The 21,397-nt window shown below is 42.1% G+C and overlaps 1 protein-coding gene across 1 annotated transcript in view; it reads right to left on the bottom strand.

Annotated features, from left to right (window-relative positions):
* Positions 1 to 21,397, bottom strand: part of map3k5 (mitogen-activated protein kinase kinase kinase 5) — a 62,361-nt gene that overhangs the window by 34,223 nt on the left and 6,741 nt on the right. The window contains exons 2-6 of the mRNA XM_076083689.1: positions 12,796 to 12,935; positions 10,418 to 10,441; positions 4,733 to 4,926; positions 1,726 to 1,894; positions 92 to 198 (exon numbers count right to left, since the gene is read on the bottom strand). Of these exons, the coding sequence (XP_075939804.1) occupies positions 92 to 198; positions 1,726 to 1,894; positions 4,733 to 4,926; positions 10,418 to 10,441; positions 12,796 to 12,935 (634 nt within the window). The remainder of the gene's footprint in view (positions 1 to 91; positions 199 to 1,725; positions 1,895 to 4,732; positions 4,927 to 10,417; positions 10,442 to 12,795; positions 12,936 to 21,397) is intronic.

Below are 21,397 nucleotides of genomic sequence, written 5' to 3'. Positions count from 1 at the left end.
ATACATAAAAAGCTGTCAAACTGAATGTGTGCATCAAGTGTATCAGAGTGTGTCTCCATGTGCAGCGTTAGTGTCACCAGGTGTATCTTACCGATTCAGTGCAAAGGCGTAGTGGAACTTCACATGTGGATGGGCCATGGGGTCAAAGGTCGGCAGCTTCTCCAGAGTCTCCACCAGCTTCACGATGGACTCATAATCCTGGACGATAAGTGAGGAGCACACTGGTGAGCTTTCCTGTCCCATTTCCTACTGATTGCTAAGCATTGTGGGACTGTTGTCCAAGTATCTCTGCACCAAATGTCCTCCAAACACACGCTGCAACTCATGAAGGTATTGAGCTGCTTTGAGGCCGGAGGGAGAGTTTCTGATGTCTTTTCATTCACTCTGTCTGATTCCCAACTGGCTGCTTAACACCAGAAGCACTTCAATAGTTGAGAGGCCCCTTCATCATATTTTTGTTGCTGCTACTACTTGCCTAAATAGTCACTGTACCCAAAGCATGTTGAATAATTCAGCACGTCCTCAATGCTTGTTGTTCTAATGAATGATTCATGAGGCCGAGCGCTGCCTATATGGTGAGTGGGACGATTTGGCCGGCGAGTGCCATCGCAATGCAGACACCAAAGAGCGGAAAGAGCGGCAGATTTAATACGGGCAGACCAAAAGCTTCGCCTGGAGCTCTCCACAGGCGGTCCGCGATGGCCCCCGTTTGAGGAAGCGGCACTCGTAAAAGGGATGACGTTGACAGATTGATGCTGAGGCAGTCACCTCTCTCTAGCTTGTACAGTAGGTTCGTACAGTGCCTTCCTCTGCCAAGGTCAGGGACACGAGCAGCAGTCACAGATCATCTGTACTTAGTTGGCAATTTGTTGGAACTTAAGAGGTGCATCTGGGGTGTTAGATGGATGTCTGATATACCTTCATAGTTTATCCTAGAAACTTTTTGGGTTGCTGGGCTGGACGTTTTTGCATGTCCTTCTCTAAAGAGTCGTGCTCTCAGGGTGGAAAATCAGGGTTATGGCAAGGTTTCAATCCGTTGATGAGCGGTGCATCCTGATTGGTTCAGTGACTTTTTTTTTTAATGCAGATTGAAATTGAGCAACAATTTGCATGTAAACACAATCTTTAGACATTTTGTGATGTTAATGTTAGCCTCCGAAAGTCTGATAAAGATTTTAAATTGATCAATCAGCAACTATTTTGTTTATCTGTGACATTTTAGAAGCCCAATAATTAACAGATTCATCATGAAAATAAATAACAGAATCGTCAATAGAGAAAGTAATCGTTAGTTGTGGACCTTTATTCAATTTAGAGACTTATTAACAAGGACTGTGTCCTCATTTCTTGGGCATTTGCATGTTTTCCTCTATTCTTTTTGTGGGGGTTTTAACTATAAGAACCCTCTGATGTAAAGACGTCTCTTTGATCCTCTATAGAGCAATGGGCTGTCTCTACGGTGGCAGGAAAACTAAGGGATTGTTCTACAGCACAAAGGCAGGATTGCTTTATGGCACAGAACAAGAAGAAGCTTTGCTTTGCCTTCAAATTAATAAAATTCTCTCCCTATGTGCCTATTATCTTCAGTTAAACAACAGGAAGCAACAACTACCAACTGTCTCCACTAATTATCCAAATTGTTAAATTATCCTGAGGCAGCAGACTTCATTTGACACATGACAACAACATGCTGATGTTTAGAGAGGCTACACAGAGCAGGTGTACCTGGATGTCCCTGTATGTCAGCAGCAGGTTGATGACGATGTCGACCGAAAGGCACTCCACGTTGTCCAGGCGCTGTTGGATGCGGCTCAGCTCGGCAGTCAGCTCCATGCCAGTGTACAGCTCCCGAGCCTTTCGGATCTCATTCAGGATCGTCTCTCGGAAATACTGGCTGTGAGACAAGAAGATACGTAGGAGAGAGGAGTTTATGAGTTATGATTAAGAAATACATCTAAAAACCACTCCAGTTTCCATTATTCAAAGTGAGTTCAATGTGTAATTTTCGGCCTTTCTGTAAACCATACTAACCAAATTAGATAGTTTATATCTCCTTGAGGGGCAAGTCTAACATGTTCAGTGTTTGAATTAATTTCCTGCTTTCCATAATTTCAGATCGCTCTCTAGAGAGAGGAGCTACTTTCCGCTCGTCTTAAATGAGTTTTTCAGAGGAATTATTTCATGAATGTGTTTAAATATTTCCACTTCCAGTAAAGTCATTTGAAACAATAATTTTACTAAATATATTTTCATGGATCATTTTCATGGATCATTATTGTGATCGGCTGAGGCGGGGCATCATAAACCTGCAGATAACTCCTGATATTAGTTTCACTGCACTTTGTGGAGGAAAGCATTAAATTCAGACAATGAACTGAAAGCAGCGTTATTTACAAACACAAAACTGGATACTCTCTTCTCATATGCTCTTTGATATTTTTGAATACACCGCAAATGATGAGTAGAAACCCTTTTAATGTAAGTTTACAGCATGTAATGCGGCTTTTCAAAAGGGCCATTTGTTGGATCTTCATTCACGAATACACATGGCTTTCATCAAATTAGGTTTTTAAATGATTTTGAAATGTCATATTTTATGATTACCTCACCATAGAAAAATGATAATAAATTAATTTCTGTTTTTGTGGTTAGATTAATGTAATTTATGGGGATGTTAGATTGCTGCTGAATAGTCCCGTTAATACAGGTGCGTGCCTCTGTTTGTGTACGCCGAGTGGGAGAGAAAACCGTATATCCTTTAAAATCAACCATTGAAAACAGAGTTTTGGTATTGGTGGTAAAACTCGGCACTAGTATCAACAATTTTCCAAAGATCCATGTAACATTGATCATCTGCTGCAGATTATTATCTCTCCCCACTCTTTTCTGTCATGTGTATCCTTGCGGGGAGTGAAAGCCAAATAATGACTCACTTTGTTACCAGAATAAATTTGTTCCATGTGATTGAGCTGACTAAAATTAAATAAGCTTAAAATGAAACCTCCATTATATTAGACCAAGGCAACATTGACCTTTAAAAAGGCCAATGTCAGCCAAATACATGGCATCAGCAAACAGTAAAGACATGTAAAGGTAGCACATGTCTCAGTGCCATAACAGACTAAATTAAATCTATACTCGATAGTTTATTATAAATAGCAGTCATGCTCCTTCACACAATGTACAGAATTCATTCTACTCTGATACCTGTGATTGCTGAGCTGAAAACGCGTCTGCTTTGCTCAATGGTTTTAACTTCATGCATGCTGGTCTCCAGGAGACAGAAGCTTTATCAAAGCGCATGATTTTTCTTTTGTGCCTGTAAAAACCTGAGTCACTATTCCTGGAGCCGAGCGAGAGCCAACTGGCTGCTGCATCGCCTGTTGGCAGGAAAGCCTTAAATATTACCCCAGCAACTGAGGTGGTGTAAAATGTTTAAAAAAGTAGATCACAACCACGCAAGTCAAGGTTGAGGGATGCACTACATGAAAAATAATTACAGCAAGTGAAAATAGTAGGAGTGGGATAATAAAACAAAAAGAGAAACGGTCACAGTGCGACTCAAATATGAACACGATCTGAATGTACAGACACCTCAGATTGCATTTATACAATGAAACCAGTTGAACATTGTTTTACCATATAACCTCATATGGCCCTTATTACAGTACATTTCCTTCAGAGGAACTTCTTGTTAGCAGACATAGCTGAAAATAGTTACATTGTTTTCTTTTGCTTCCTCATCCTCAATCACATTGCTTTGCTCTAAATACTAAAGTGTTTCCTTCAACAGTTTACGGTACCTGAAAATTCATGTTCATTATCATTTTCAGGTTCTCAGGGAAATAACCTAATCATATTCAGCCCTTCAAAGCCAGAATGCAGTAACCACTGTGTATTTGGTCAAAAGTGAATTTTATGGCGTAGAAATGTACAACTTCCTCAAAAACAGCATGTGAAATTGTAACACGAAAACGAGACAGCTAACTTAGCTTAAGCAGGTGAGATATCGCTAGCTATCCTTAGGTAAAGCCAACGTTACCACTGTGATCAGTGACCAACATAACACAGTGAACCAACACAATTCAGTATGTTATTCCACGTCGCTATTTAAGACAGTAGCTCAATCATAATGGGCAACAAACCCAGCTAGCTTAACTCCTGCTAACACTAGCTCAGCAGAATAGCAGTAATGCTAACTACCTTCTTGGCTTTTGGAATTTATGTGATTTGGCGTGACCAAGTAACCTTTAAATCACATATTTCAGGGTATTAAATTGTTGATTTATTTGTTATTGATTTCAATATATTACTATATTACTATTGGCAAAGCAGAGATACATGTACATTGTGTTTGTAGATAGATACTGCGTTTTATGCTGAAGATTACACAAAGGCAGTATCTATTCTTTTAGGTCTATATGTAGCTTTGTAATCTGCCTAAACATGCATAAAATTAAGGCATTACAACCTTTTACACCCGTTTCAAGATAGCTTGAAAACTTAAAACTGTTTCTCAATTTCACTGCTCGTGTAGTAACCGGTCTCTGCCTTTGTAGAGCAGCACCGCCTTCAACAACAGGCTATTCATATTGTTTAGCATCCTTGTTCATGTAGCATCTTTTGGTCATGATGATGGACAGCATCAATAGTATTTTTGAAGCGGGATGGTAATTATGACTGTGTAGTCTTTCGCCCGGTCCAACCGCCGTCAGGTCTTCAGTATACTTACTGTGAGTTTGCCTGTGACACTTTGAGCACCTGGATGAAGCGGTCGAGCAGTGGCATGCAGATGGGCCCCAGCAGCATCTCAAAGCTGGGCTGCATCAGCTCCGTCAGGCCCTTCATCAGGCTGCCCTCACAGCAGTACACCTTGTTGTGGGGCGTCACCATGTACGGGATGAAGGTGTAGTTGGCGGAGCACGTCTGTTGTTGCAAGAGACAAAGTTTTGGGGAATTAGCTAATGGCATATGTAAGCATCAGAGGACTCTTTTTGAATAACATTGTGGGTTTGGTGTGAAGGAGGCATCAGCAATATTTTAGCCAAATGTGTGTGTATTATTTGGAGAAACCAAAAGATAATTAGATTTAATGTGACCCAAAAAGGATAAAACTACAATCAGTATCTTTATATAACATCTGTATTTGAATCTTCACGTCTTCCATAGACATAGTATGTTGACACTACGATACATTTTGAGTTGTCTTGACAGTCTAACCACAAGGTCCATTTACCAGCTCTTCTGCAACTTTTGATCACATCACACCAACTTCCTCTGCAGCTGGAATTGCCCGTTGTCATAGAACTTTTAATTTCCATTTTCTCAAGCACTTATTGGACTTCTCGTCCGTGTTGGCTTAAAATTCAAAAGTCCATTCTTGTCCTATTAATAACCAAACTTAAGAGTATAATGTATCGTAAAAGCAGTTAAAAAAAGTGTCCTTACAGTACAACGCGTGCATTTACAGTAAATACAAACCTTCATTCAAATATGACCTCATCTATTTAACAAAGGCTCTTTACAACCGATTACAGTAAAACATTACATTTTACGGGGAGGAAGCAGATTGCCTGGAGGAAGTCTGCACTGTTTCCCCTGTTTGAGACAGTTTCAGGTAACAATACGAGCGTTCGGCTCTGATCTGTCCTCGCAGACAATAGTCTTTGTGTTGCGTTGTCTTCACTGAACCAGTCTACACAGGCAGCAGCCGGGAGCAGAGATCTGCATCAGTGCCGACAGTCCCATCGGGAGCTGCTTTCTTGCAACCACAAACAATTACAGCCGTGCACTTTCTAATTCCATTTAGTGCTCATGAAAATCAAGCAGAACCAGAAGTCTTTGCTGCTCACCTAGCACAAATCTCTAACCTGTTTTTTTGCTGCAGCTGCGGCATGCAGGAGCAATTTTGTTTCATGTCTGTTTCAGTTTTAGCTGCAGTTGTACTTGCACTAAACGTGTTCTTTATTTACTTAGCTCCAATTCTTGACATCTGTGTTTTGTCTGGAGGAAGATTTTCTGTATCCTGTGTCTGTATTTGTTTTAATTTGACATTATTCTCCAGCAGCGGTCGTGACGCTTCTGTTGCGGTGGCCTTACACTGCTGAATAAACAAGGAGGAAACACGTGGATGTGGTGTTTGCAGCACAGAGAGAAAGAGAGACAGAGAGAGAGAGGCAGGAAATCCACTTTCGACATCCTCAAGAAACAGCCGAGGCATTTTCAAGGAGAGCTATTCCCAGAATGTCAGATGTGTGGTGAAACACAACATGAGAGCGTCTGAAGGCGGTTGGGCTGCTACCCAGCTGCATCCTGACGACTTTAATATTCTGTCATGGTTTTAGCTTTTCATGCAGCCTCTTTGAGAAAACACACTGCTGCTGCTCTCGCTGCCAACGGAAAGAAAAGGAACTGAAAGGAAGGTGCGGCGTTTGAAGCAATGAAAGCCATCCGCAGATAACTACTTCCTCCAGGGCAACAGCCGTTCATGACATCAGCGGCTGCTGCAGTGGCGGTGCATGCCTTTCATCAATAAACCTGTGACCCCCTTTTCTGTTAGGTGTCACCAGACAGGTTGCAAAATCATGAAAAGCGGAAAATCCGCTATGTTTAGCTCCTCTGTGTGGTCCATGCTGTCATGGGGATCACATGACAGGTTTGTTTTCACGGGCCGATGCTTATTTCAGAGCTGCTGCAGGTCAATCGAAGCTAACCGCCGCGAGTCGCTTACAGGTATTCAAGTCTGTCAGTTGCCGAGTGAAACACATGTGACAGCACTGGCTGTCACTGGGAATGTGACTGAGAGTGAGTCATCTGGTGCGTTAGCCTCGCTGATGGTCCATCTGTCCATTTGCAGTAACAGGAGGATTGGAGCTGCACGCTTACTCACTCACCTTCACAGAGACACACAAAGAGCCGACCACAAATTGATGTGAGCCGTTAATATACATGTCGGCTCCGACAGTCATTAACCCATTGAGGAAGTAACCGCTCATGGTCACCTCCATCCAGGCCTAAAGCTCCCAGAGTTTGTATTGGATATACACCAACAGAGGGGAATTACCTGGATTTCCACAATCATGGTAGTTAAATGCAATTAGCAACACATGCTTTTGTAACAGCAGAGGATAAACAGAGAGAAGATTTGGCCAATTCTTTATGGGCGCAACCCACATACTCAGCTCTGCTGCTCATCCCACAAATGTATGTTCCTTACAAATGTGGCACCATTTAAAACGGAAATAAACAGGCTTTCCAACGGTATAAGATTTGTTGCCAAGAAGCATTGTTACAACAAAAAAATAATCTACCAAACACAAATTTTCTTACTTTTTGTGCTATGTTTACATTACTCGGTGGGATTACAGGTTAGAAATTTGAAAAGTTTCTGTTCAGGTCCATGGGTACAAAGATGCGACTATATCAGTTGAGAGTATTTGTGTCTTGCTCATCTGGAATAGGGAACTTTAAACTGCAGCCAACAACAGCCAAACTTGTTGGATAGTGTTAAGTTTTCCAAACTTTTGTCTTTTTCTCTTGCAAAAGTGACTTACTACTGAAAACAACATAGGCCAAATCTAACCTCTGTGATGCTTTCTAAGTATGTTTAGTATGCATTTGATAACATTTAAATTACATCTTCATCTGGAATACTGCACTATAATAATATGGCTAACCAGCGTTACCCTGCAACAGAAGTAGGCTACAATGGTACAAAGTATTTACATCTCTTATACACGGATCATCAACTGAGGAGGGTGACTGTTTTGCCCTGGAGGTCTTTTAGCACTACATCATCTATGTAGACATGAGATGAATGTGCAAGACCTTGCAACAGTAACAAAGTGGAGCAGGGTTTAGGATGACTGGCATTTTCGTAGTTTCCTGTACCTGTACTGCCTACTCTCTAGCTTATAAATAAGTGTCTACATATGAGGTTGCTCACAGAAAAGATGAGGGTTCTAATTTTAAGGGTTAAATGTAAAGTTTGAATGAAATGTTTAACTTCAGAGACTACAGCAGGCTGAAATGTCATGCTTTGAGTTGTGTCTTGCAGGAGGCAGGTGCTGATGTTACCAGAGAGGAGGTTTGCTGTCGCGTATGAATATGATAAATAAAGGTTTAAGTGCTTCCATGGGAATAAAAGTTGATTAGAACTGAGTTACAACTATTGTTAATCATGACACATGCAGAAAAATCTGCTACAATACCTCCAAAGGGATGTAAAATGTAAAAAAATGTGCTGTTATTACACTTGAAGTGCACTATCACCAGCACAGAGGGCGAGCTCAGAGCACATGCACCAGAGTAAAGGGCATTGAAGAGCCCTAATATGAGCAAGACAGAGAGAGAACAGAGACAGTGAGTGCACATAGGTGAGAACAGTGAGTTCACTCTCTCTGAGTGATAATCAGCTCTCCTCACACGGTACCAGTCAGTGTCAGGGATCAGTGCGTTTCATGCAGCGCAGCGCTACCTCCTTCCTCTCTAAAAAGCCACTTAGGACAGCTAAGCCTTTCATCTCAGCCCTGAACGTGGACTCCAGATTCTGTCTCATAATTGGTTCTAGAGCTCAATTAGTCGAATGCTCAAAAAGTAACAGAAAATCAATCAACAAAAATGTTGATGATTAAATTAATCTGATACGGTATCTGTCAAGCAGAGATGTAAATTATTTGTTACTACCAGCTTCTCAAATGAGAGGATTGGCTGCTTTTCTCTGTTTTCCATCACTGTAAATTAAGTTATTTTGAGATGTGGACTGCAATCTGATGACATCCCCTCGGGTTTGGGGAAACAAATTACATTTTATGATTTAAACTGCCAAAAGAAATAATTATTACATCTCCGCACAACCGATGCAGCGTTGCCGGATTTTGAATGAATGCAGCCGAAGCGCACGCCTTTCGGCTCCGTGTGTGGCCCCACCCCTGCTCTTGGTCAAACGGACACCAATAGCGGCAGTCAGCACACAGCAGGGGGGGAGGGAGAGAGGAGAGGGGAAACACTAAAGCAAATGAAAACACACAGCGATGTAACAATACAGACGTTAAAGAGTGCCTTGTGGTTCTGTGCAGCTATCAGGAGTAGAAGACCGTGACGAAGTGGCAGTATTTGACGAGTTGAACGGGATACACACCCATCGTGCTGTTATTGGCTGGGGGTAACGCCCATAGACGTCCCGAATACAGCAAAATAAGAGGAAAAGAGAAAATACAGGCAGAAGGCAAATTCTCTGTGAAATACAGACACCACCACACACTTCTAGTGGGTCAAAAGTGATGATTGAGAGGGATTATTTTTGAATTAATCTTTACCAGGCGACAGACTCCGGGTCTGAAAAGTGAAGTCAATGCGTAAGTGCCTTAAACTTGCATTCTTTCACATGGCCATCAGGGGGCGACTCCTCTGGTTTCAAAAAGAAGTCTGATTGTATAGACGTCTATGAGAAAATGACCCTACTTCTTGATTTAATACCTTAGTAAACATTGTAAACATGAGTTTATGGTATCATTAGAGATGCACCGATACAGATAATAATATCGGATATCGGTCCGTCAAACAGCTGTATTGGCAATCGGAGACAATAGGCCGATTTGGGAACGGATATCATTATTTTGATAAATACCAATTCAGTAAATTTGTATCTATATATTTCTTTGTTACATTTTGTTTTACAAAGTTAGGAAAGCAAGGGCTAAATCAAGCCTGATGTTTCCTTACACATCAAAGAATGATCCCCGTCACTCCCACACAGTGAGGCATACCATATTTTAAATTTTAATTCAAGTTTAATTAATTAAACACTGGTATCGGATCAGTACTCAGTATCAGCCTGCATCGTCCATCCCTAATCTCAGTCACTAGTTTTCTTCAATACAGCCTGATGTTCATTTAGTAAATTATAGTCCCATTTAGAGCAAAATAGACGATAAAGCAGGGTACGCTTTAGGGCGTGGCTACCTTGAGATTGACAGGAGATTGTTAGGAACGACATGACGTTAGTCAGAAAAGAACAGGATTTCCTTAGCTTTAATGCAGCACCTCATTTGAATGCTGCAGTTTTTGCAAGTGAAATTTTCAAAACGCTGGAGCCTTTTTATGAAGATCAAGCCCATGCAGTCACTATAGCTCCTACAACAGCTGCCGTAAGAGAAAAACATTGATATGGAAGCGATGTTGTCGTTTTACATTCTGTGAAACATTTATCACAGCGTCTGAATAACAGTGGGTTGCAAAAGAGAAAACCTTTATCACACCAAGGAGATAAACATAAGATGTTAGACACTGTGCTGCCTGCACGTTGTAAAGAAACATATTCTTTGCAGCACAAAGGATGTGTGATGTGTGAGCCATGTGTGATTAATGTGTGAAAGGCAAAGGCGGGGGGCAAAAGAAGATTGCTTTGTGTACTTACAGTGTTCTTGTGGCAAATTATCTCCTGAAAGAAAAAGATAAAAATACAATTAGAATTTCCACAAGAAAATTTCTCTGAGTTCCACTGAAATTCAGACATCATAATTGTGACAATAGCATTTATTAAAATGACTGGCTTTTTGGAAGTTTGGCCGCTTGATGATATCTGTTTCTGGTTAAAAGCTGTGACACTATAACACACATTATGTAGTAACAGTTGGCGCCCTTAATGCACAAAGTGTAGGCATACACAAATAAAAACAGAGACCACAAGCTGTATGTAGCAATGTAAGTTTTGCAAATGTTTTATGAGGATTGTTTACAATAAAGAAAACTGATGTAGTTGGTTTGAGGCATACTGAGGTCTTATGTCTGGCAGAAAGTCAGATATTCGGCCACTGAAATGCATCCATTTTACCCGTCTTTAAACAATCCTTGCAGGCTTTAACCTGTATTTGAAATGAACTAACTATAGGGTTAGAGAGATTGCCAGTAGAGATCCACCGATCAATCGGCTGCCAATGGAAACTGATTGGCAATCGGCAACACTTCAGCTGATTGGCAACGAGCGTTGACCGCCCGATCAGTATCATATTTACACACACGTGCCACATGATAGTTTTGCTTTGGAACACAGCGGCACAGACATCAACGTCACAACCACACTTTGTCTGTGTGGAAGTTCTTCAGCATGAGATAAGAGGACTTAAAGCGTGCAATTTGTCATGACTGCAAGTCCAAAATAAACCGTAGAGGAACAACCTTAAAAACATTACTACCTTAACTAACTTAATCAGACACTTGTTATATTGTCATTCTCGCCGCTGAATCAGTTGCACATAAAAGCGAATTTCGCCCAACAGTTGACAAGTTTGCATGCCTTAAATTCATTGAGAAAGAAGCATGACCAGAACGGGTACACTGTGTACAAAAAGGCCTTTGTAGGCCTTAATGTATTTTTAAAAAAAAGAAAGAGCGCCAGTATTTAAAGATATCTCCTGACGTTTAAACCGCACCCATTGAAACAATTTAGCAGCCTGATAGAGTTAAGAGGAAACCACCAGAGAAAAGTGGTCTTTTCAGGCAGGGTGGAGAGCAGCCAGCCTACTGAGGCGGTCGGGTACCACAGCAGACCACAGGAACTCCTGTTAGGTACCAGTCTGCATTCGGGCAGGCCATCTGAAGCAATTTGACCAACATAAAATACTGAAATAATAGAGCAGAGACTGTGCATTCGGTTTATAATGTCATGTTAATCTCCACTGAAGGCTGTACAGTACTACATGTTGACTGCACAGTGAGGTTGCTGGCACTGGATTGCGGTCGCCATAAGACTCCTCTCACTGCACTAAATACCTACAATAAAGGCTTCAGTGTTCCTCTGCCACAAGTCGCCTACAGCAGGAGGTTTAAAATATGCTCAGCTTTGGCCTCAGACAGTGTGAACTACATCTTGTCTGCCACACAGGAGCTACGAGAGTCACACTGCTGCCATATGTTTTGACTCAGCCAAAATTTGTCTGGGTGCGAACAATCTGACATTTTGATATGACTAAAGATGTGTTACTCTCCTTTAGAGATTGCTATAACAGAGCAGTGCCTCTGACGGTTGTGGTTTATTTCATAACAGTGCGTCATCTTTTATGAAGTTAGCGGAGGTGGTCTTCATTAGAGAAGGACGCAGCCCACCTCCACTAAAAGAACTTGATAACATGAGTAATGATCATCGCCACGGCTGAGCACCTCCACCAATGCCGTAAATGTGTTAAAAAATGAACATGTTTAGAAATTGAATTTTCTATCTGCAAGTGCAGTACGAAAAGGTCTTTCAGTGATGAGTAATCCTTCAAAACCGAGACCAATGCCTGCTACACCTGTTTTTTGGGCCATGACTTAACTTCCCACCAAACATTATTGAAATCTGTAACTGTAATATGCTTTGAAATGTTTCAGCGTTCATACAATCAGGACTGAAATCAAAACCTCCTTGGTGGAGATTAAAAAGTACCACCTAAAGACACACCACTGAATTGCAAAACAACATATAAAGACTGCAGAAAATTACCATTTTAAAAAGTGGTTGATCACTAATTGATGAACAGAAAACAGTCTTTTCCCATAAATTCTACTTTCACCTGAATTTTCTGCTCATTTTCGACTAAATGAGTCGCAATCACTGGCTTCCAAATGGATCATAAATACATTTCCTCCCATCAAATTATTGACACATTCATGAGCTGCTGCTGCCACCAAATCTCATTTCTCTCAATCCCCTGCCTCCTCCTAAATATAGCCTTCAATCACCACCTTTGTGAACCGCAGCGACTGCTTGGCGGGTTTGTCCTGTATTCGGTTTTTTGCGTCGACGGCTGACTGTACCTGCAGAGAGTGGAGGGAGTCGGAGTTGGTGTCGCAGTACAGGATGATGTTGTTGGCCATGCTGAAGCTCTCTCGGACTCCCAGGTGGTAGAAGAGCGAGGGCTGGCGGAAGGCATCCGTCATCTCCACCACAGCTATGTCTGGTGGTAAGAGACAGGTGTCAGTGTAGCCCTCTGATTTCATTTAAAGAGGTCATCAAATGGTTAACACTTTTGTAGCTGTACCTATATGTACACAAAAGTATTTACACACACATGTGACTGTTGGAACATCTCACTCGAAAACCACTCTTCTGGTTTTGACCACTAAAACGGAAGCACAATATTGTCTAAAATACTATTGTATGCTGCGGAATTGAGATGTAACCCAAGAGCAAAAGCCTTACACGCCTTAAAGTGTATACTTGGGGCTGCTTTCGTTAAATTTGGCCATTTCCATGCCAATAATTGCTAAATATTAGCCTGATATAGCTCTCTCGAAGCTCTTACCTAACCCGAGGGTCACGACATCAAGACCAATGCAAGAGCAACACATTTTTTTGTGTGTGGACAAATGGAAAAGTAAACAGTGTCGTTGCTTCAGTAAGAGATCGGCTTTTAGCGATCCATCTTAGAATGAGCTCAGGTATAAAGTGAGTCACCGCTACTTCAGTGCTCCTCCTGAACAATCAGTGTAATAATGCGGAAACTATTTTTTTCAATTAATTGGTTAGTAGACAGAAGGAAAAAAAATACATTTCAAACAGACAATTTTAATTAACTGACGGACTAAATAATGCAGAAATCGGTAAATTAAATCAATTAATCACCTAAATAATACATGTAAAACCTGCATCATATCGGAGCTAGACGTGACGAACACTTGACACCAGGCTTTCATTTAAGCCAACATCGACTGCTCTGTATCGTTGTGGGAGAGAGAGACCCAGCTCTGAGGTCAAAGGTTAATGGACAGATACGTATAAAGCCACATCATGAGTGTGTGTGTGTCGGTATTTCACTCTACAGATTGTTACAGGCTGTATAGCTCAGAGCAGTCTGCTGTCAGCTATAGATTCTGGTGTCAAGAGGACCAAGTGGAGCCAATTCAGAAGCCTGCTCTTGAAAAACAGGTTTGACGGAAGGTGGTCTGACTCGTCCTTTTCATCTCCATTCTACGAATACAAATACACTCAACACCACAGCGACTCCAGCTGGACCCAGGCATGTGATCTGGATCAATAGGTCAATGGGAGTAAATATTGCAATGTGTCACTCAACCCGGCAGGGACAATAGCTTCTGGTGAGGGGGCGGAGAGTTCCCAGCCTTGAACCAAGTGCTTACACTAGCATAACAGAGCACTGCCTTGCCAACGAGCTCATTCATAAGCATGCTGTCGAACTGAACCAGAACGTACAAATGCCATGTGACCCTGCCAAAAGCGTAACATCCCTCAATTCTTGCATTTAAAAGGCATGAGCTTGACTGTTATGGAGGCCCACACATGAAGTGAGGTGGTACACGCTGTCCCTGAGGCACTGATAACAACAAAAACACATCAGCCTGGTGGCTGCACTGCAGTAACGACAAGACGAGCTCACAGAGATAACGCCGCGGCCTGGTTTTTCATCTGTTTCCACTTCTGTCTACCTCCTTGTGTCAACAAACAAATGACATGGAGCTAAAGAACAGAGAACCTCTGAACCAGCCCGACTTAATCTTTTTACCCCTGAGGTGTTGTTTCAAGCTATAGGCTGGAGCTGGTGGACAACCACCGGAGAGAAGCACTGACATATTCAGTCAGTCATCTGGAGTCAATGGGACAAAAAAGGCACAATATGCAAGAGTCTCCGATTCCCTTTGGTAGTTTTGAACAGGAGAATCATAATCAGGTGTTATCAGGTTAAGGTTGCAGTGTTGTGTTGGCATGCGGACACGGAGCCGCTGAATTACAGTAAAACAATAAAACAAGATGGAAGCATGACAAGTGAAAAATAGAGCAAAGTTTGCCATCGTCATTGAAGCTTCTTTTCGAAATACAACAGATGCTGGATGGTTAACCAACATACAGTTAACAGTATTTCTGAATCAGTCAGGTCAAATTTACAATCTTTACAACATGAAACACACTCTACCCTTAGACCATCTTAAAAAAGTCACAATTTAAGTCACAAAAATGAGGGCGTGAGAATAACTTGACTGCTTTGAATCCTGACTTATTAAAACGGAGGCTTGACTCTACTTGACTTGAAACTGAAAGCATTCAAGATTTCAGTTTTTGATCAGAATAATAAAATATTTCAGAACAAAACAAAACGACAATTACCACATCGCCGTTGTATGCTTACGCCAATTTGTGTGAAATTGTCATAATTAGCATAATTATTCCTGAGTCGTGGCCTGTGAGGTCAGAGTGACTTTGACCTTTGACCAACAAAGTGTAACCAGTTCATCCTGGAGTCCAAGTGGATGTTTGTACCGGATGCAATTCAAGGCGCTCCTGACATTGGACGGACAATAATGCATCTTGCATCCATTAAGACTTGAGGCAATAATTAAGGATGCAGGTTTGCATATGGACGGTAGGAACATGGTCCTATCAACAATTGTCCTCACCAATATTGATTTATTCAGTCTCGCTGCTGTTGTTAGGATCACTACAGGTCACACAAGCAGCTGTGTTCAGAAAGAAACAAAAACACAAACACTGTACACCATCTCCCCAGTGCCAAAAAACAGACAACGTCAACATAGAGGAGCATTTAGCAACTAAAGAGCCAGATAAATCCCTCAAGAGTTACCTTTCCAAAACAAAATGTATCAATGCAGCTTTAAAAACAGACTCTGAGCGTAAAAAGGGCAGATCACAACATGCAGGCAAAGCTCCTATAATACTACCAAGACCATCAGAACGAGTTACTCAAAGCGACCACGTGAACGCTCATAACTATACACGGTAAACAATTAAACAGCTACTGTAATTCAGCGGCTCCGTGTCCGCATGCCAACACGACACTGCAGAGAGCAGCCTATCAGAGGCTGGCTCTTTGCAGCCGTGGAGGGCTTTCGTCAGTGATGAGGGGCCACGCAGCTCCCCGCACTCATCATCAGCACATGCAAATTCATCCGGGAAGCATGTACTTGTTGCTGGCCTTCAAAAAGGTTCTCGTCATCAACCCCTCCCTCCACACAAGCTTTAGAGAACAGCCTCACTTTTTTCTTTTTATAGGCACAGGACAGGATGTCAGGGATTTCAAGCTCTGCGGCTCCGTGCAGTGATGCAGAATACCAAGAGGGTTCTCGCTCTCCGGATGAGCGGCCAGCATCTTCACATCAGGACGCCTGCTCTGTGATTGAGTGCATGTTAGGTTTCACTTTCTGACGTATAAGGCGGAGAGGGGAAAGTACACCTTAATCCTCACTCACTGATCCCTACTTAACAACCACTTGTTACTTCCATATCTATGACGCATTTAATGATTGAATATGAATGGTGTCTCCACGAGCACGCGCGGCATTCATTGGATGTTCAGACATCTCCTGTGTCATTACGCGGATTATTTCATTGGAGTTCAGTGGACTTAAAAGTAGAGAAATACTCTGTGCACCATAAATAAATCTGAGTGAACACAGAATAAAAGGCTGTTTAGCTCCCTCAGTGCTCTTACTTTATGCACCGAAGTTGCTGAATGTCAACATTCAGACAGTGTGGGGTTGACTGATGAATAAAAGATAAGCTTGTCTCATTTCTCTGCTGGCGGGAGACCCCATCAATATTACATCTCAGCGATATTTGAATGCAAACAGGCCATTTAAAGGCTGCAGTGTAACACACAGCTGACGGAAAAATAAAAGGGTTGCAGCCGTGTTTTCTTTTTGAAATGCAGCGATGACTTGGGTGGATTCATTTTGCATTGCTCTTCTTGGAATCCTCACCTGCTTTACAGGAATGCGTCTGAGCCAATGTTTGCTGTCGTATAGGGCAGGGCTAATATTAGTGATGAATAAGAAACACAGCTCTGTGCACGTAGGAAAAAAAGAAGAAGAAAAAAAAAAAAGGCGCATGACACAAGTGAGTCTTGTTCTGCCGGGAGACTCGCAAGGAGCAATTAGTTCTCATAAGTGCTTTGTTCTCATAACAAAGCCCCCTGAGAGCTGAGAACACTTGGCTAGTGGCGTATGATATCGTCAGTGAGGAGTGTGTGTTTGAGGCTGGATGCAAACGTACTGAACTATAATAGTATAAAACCGGGAAAGTATGAACACATCCCCGACGTTAACACAAAGCTGAATACAGTGGTAGTCATACGGAACCACTTTCATCCGTCATTTCCCCGACAGGATGTTCGGCTTTCACTACAAAGACAGATTTTACTTTAAATCCTAGCAGCAGTAGTAGAGCGAGCAGCTAGCTCTTATCTTATCTGAGCCCAAACATAGAGATTAGCTGTGAACTACAGTAAGAGGCCTTTATAAACCCGATACTCGCCATGGAATATTTTGCGTCAAAAAATGTTTGTACCGCCAGTGATTTGTGACACTTTGACGATAAAAGGTTTGAATAGATCCGTGCAGGCAGAAGACCAACTAGCACAAACTATTGAACCAGAGCAGCACCTGGCACTCTGTCTGAGGTAAACTGTTGTATATAACAGTGTACATGTCCTGGGCTTTTATTTTGAAAGGTAAGAACAGAAGGAGTGGGTCTGTTCTGCGCTGCCCTTGTCAAGGTTGAAAGGAATAATTGAATGGCCGCTTTAATTCCCAATCCCATCAGCCTCAGCTGTACTTTGTGTGCTGTGTGCTGTGTTTTGGACTGCTGGTCCAAAAAAACACAAGAATTTCAATACAATTGTTACCTTTGGGTAACTGGGTTTGGGAAACTGTGGTGGGCATTTTTCGTTAGTATTTTCTGGTGTTTTAAAATGATTAATCTCGAAAGAAAAACAATGGATTAATCAGTAATGAAAATAATTGTTATTTGCAGCCCTAGTTAAATATTTATCTACTCATAGAACAAACGTTCAAAAGTTCATATTACGCTCAGTCCTAATAAACTGCAATGCATTTGTTAGCACTGAGAACATGATCCTATACATTTGACTAAACAAACCAAAGGAGGAAATGCTTTACAATTCAAGGCACTGTAGACATGTTGGAACTCACTCAAATGTCACACTTGTCTAGCAATGACACGGTATAATCAAAATGTGTTTTCTGTTCCGCCAACAGTGTCACGCTAAGTTTCCCTCCACATCAACGACAATAATCTTGAATTCAAGGAGAAGAGAAAAAAAACAGCACAGAAATGGTAAATGTCACACAGACAGTGACTATGATTTTGCCTTTTTTCCCCCCCAACAGCAGAGCATCAGAATGTTTTCTGGAGAGAGCGCTCAGATGTTTGTGACTGTTTACCGATTCCACAGCAGAGATGAGGGCCTGCCAGTGTAACAGCAGACCTGCCAACATAGTGTTGACAGAAGGATGCGTAAAGCCGGTAGAGGAGAAACTTGAGTCACCCAGACACCCTTTTAACAGGCCCCCCGTCACCTGATCACATGTGCTCACTTCAGCTGCTGCATTCATCACAATCACCTGATATGAGTACCAATAAAAAAAACAATCTATACCAGGGAGGGATAAGACACATTGGGGGGGAAGACCAACACATGCATAGCGATGCCCCGATAATCCTGCTACACCTCCTACGGTTGGACCCGCCACTGTTGACCAAAACTAAAATTGATTCAATCGCCTATACTGCACAAAGCAGAGGAGGAGAATAATTCAATACTCCTGCACACTATTTGGCTTCCAGCAGCTCTCGGCCTGCCGCTGCAGGTTCCTCAGGCCCAGCGGAGGAGGAGGGAGGCATGCAAAGGGCGTTTGGAGAGCTGCATGAATTGTTCTGGTGTCTCCGGGCTCCTCTTATTATTAGATTCTTCTCAGCCGTCCCCAGAGTGCCTCCACACATACTTTTTTTTTTTTTTTTTTTTTTGGAGGAGGGGGATCTGCTCAATATTGTAATCGCAGCAGTTCAAGTGGATATGGATTATCTCAAAAGTGTCTTTCTCGGAGCCAAACGGAGAGCATACATTTGGACACGAGGAAATATATTTTAATGGGTGTGGGCTGTTTGAGAAATGTAAGCAGTCGCTCCCCGACAGCCTTCAGCTTTAAACAACACTGAGAACTGCGTTCACCATCCACACTTCTGTGATCATATATTCTAACCTCTACACCTTTAGTTTAGAATATGTTATCACAGATGTATTTAGGACTCACTGGTTTTGATTAGTCTTGCCTGATGAAAACGTAACGTTTAAATAATGTAAAAAAGTATTGTCTGCAAAACCTACTAAGTCCACTAAGTACTAGAACTAAGAAACTATTTGAAACTAACAATACCACCAAGTTGCAGATGTAATGACACGGCAGTCGAAGCTTGAGTGGCATTGCTTGTAATTCATTTTTCCTTCAGTGTAACAATAGTCCACCACTCACACAGGACCACAGCATATTTTAAACAATCCGTTTCCATTGCAGGGTAAGAGCAGGACTAAATGTTTGCAATTAATACTAAAAGTCTCCGACAGCACTGTTTACATTGGTCACTCAGCCAGCTGTGATGTCCTGCAGTTTAATTGTGTTTGACTCAGAGCATGTAAGGACAGGTACAGTAACGTGAGTAAATGAAGCACGTGTCACAATCCCTTACATACTGCAACGACTACACAAAAGATGTAACCATGGAGACTCGGCGAGGAAACAACTGGAACAGATGTGAGTGAAACCCATCAGAGTTTTTTCCCCTTATCGTTAAAAGGGAAAGGAGGGAACGAGGCTCGTGTTAGTGGAGCCGAGTGCAGCGGGTGGATTTCCCTGAAGCTCGGCCCACACGGAGGACAAAAACAGACAGTGTAATTACTGTCTCCAAGCTCCACTGGAAATCATTTCCCCCACCCGAGAACTCCTTTTCCTCCCCTTAGAAAACAAAAAGAAAAAGGAACCTTCTGGTGTAGAACGTTCAAATTCTCTGCCAAATTTCCAGAAACGGCAGAAGATGGTCGTTGTGTTCCCGTGCGTCGTGGCAGCTGCACCGCTATTGCTTCTTGTACTCGTGCCACGGATGATGTCTCACTGCTGTAAGGTCGCAGCGACACGCGGACACTTGGACTCAAGACAGACTAAAAAGGTTACCCTGTGGAGTTGTCTTGTAAAGAACCACAGCTATGTTTACAGTCAGCGCTTCTCATCAAAATGCATTGCGTGTATCCTTAAAGCTTTACCAACACGTTGAATGCTTTTCAGTCCTCATAAAACATTTGAAAAGCGTTTTTTTTACATGTAAATTCCTGCTTTTTGCTGGCATACTGCCATGTTCCTCGGTCTGTTACTGACACAGTAAATCAGTATATATATCCCCTCCCCCCCCCCGTGTCATGTCAGCTGCATCCACCCAGGACCGTGCAGGTAGAGCGTGAGATATAAACTCAACAGGGTCCCGATAAACAAAATATAGCTCCATAGTGCCACCAGCGGTGACAAAAGTAACCAGGGTAACCTTTGAGTTGGACTTGGATTTATGTCACCATTATAAGAATTTGAGAGTTGACTTGAAGCATTCAAATATTGAGCGTTGACCTGCTAAAAGACTGCAACAGAGAGTGTTGCGCCATGACTTCAGTTTGCTTGTAAATACTTGTGACTTGCTCTAAAAGACATGAGATCTGAGACTTGTTCCTAAGAAACAGCTCTGCAGGGTAACGGCTTTTACATTTCCTGGGAAAGCAGGAATGTCAGACACACACTATCAGATTCCTGCTAACCTTTTCAAGATGAGGCATTTTGCCAACCTGCTCTGGAAATGTCAACAGAAACTAGTGTTACAACAATTTCAGGTAAAAACAAGGTGGCGCATTTAAAACTACACAGAAGAAATGGTAGCAAACAAATATAAACTCGGACTAAAAATGCATTCAGGTAGGCCTGGAACAAAACTAATATCTTGAGATAACATCTAGAATAAATTCCAAACCAGGTTGAGCTACATGGTGTTAAACAGCCAGTGGAGGCACAACCCTGGGATTGGAAGAAAAGCAGCATACAAGTCTTTTAACTGAGCGCTTCTGTTTACAAATATGTCTCTACTCCCAGAGGATAGTATGTGAAATACCAGACAATGGTTATTCTGTCGTTCAGATGCCCTGCCCTGCAGAGAGATTAATGCTCCCTCTATTTCTAGACACAAGTGTGCTTGAAATGAAAGACCCTGAAAACACCTCGATGCAGGAAATGAGACCCTCCAGTTGCAATGCTCTCCTGGCAGACTTTTTTCCCCCTTTTTTTTTTTTTTACCTCTGCTCCACTTTGTTGCCTTTTCACACACACACTGAGATATTTTACAAACTGCAGTGCCATGGCCCCAAGGGGGGAAAGAGCTGAGAACAGAATGTGAATTCATCCGCGGCTGACAAACGCGCTGCGAGAAACTTGTGCTGATGTTGCCCCGACTTGCCGCCTTCATTTGCAGAATTCGCTGAAACAAGAGGGATTTGTATTTAAACAATGTTTCCTTATCTCGATTACCTCACATGATACGATTGAGGTACTGCTGTGC

This window comes from Anarhichas minor, unplaced genomic scaffold (genome assembly GCF_050575085.1).
Source record: "Anarhichas minor isolate MPS153535 unplaced genomic scaffold, ASM5057508v1 ptg000136l, whole genome shotgun sequence".
NCBI lineage: Eukaryota > Metazoa > Chordata > Actinopteri > Perciformes > Anarhichadidae > Anarhichas > Anarhichas minor.
The sequence above is the reverse complement of the archived record's forward strand: the minus strand, read 5'-3'. Positions and strand labels throughout refer to the sequence as shown.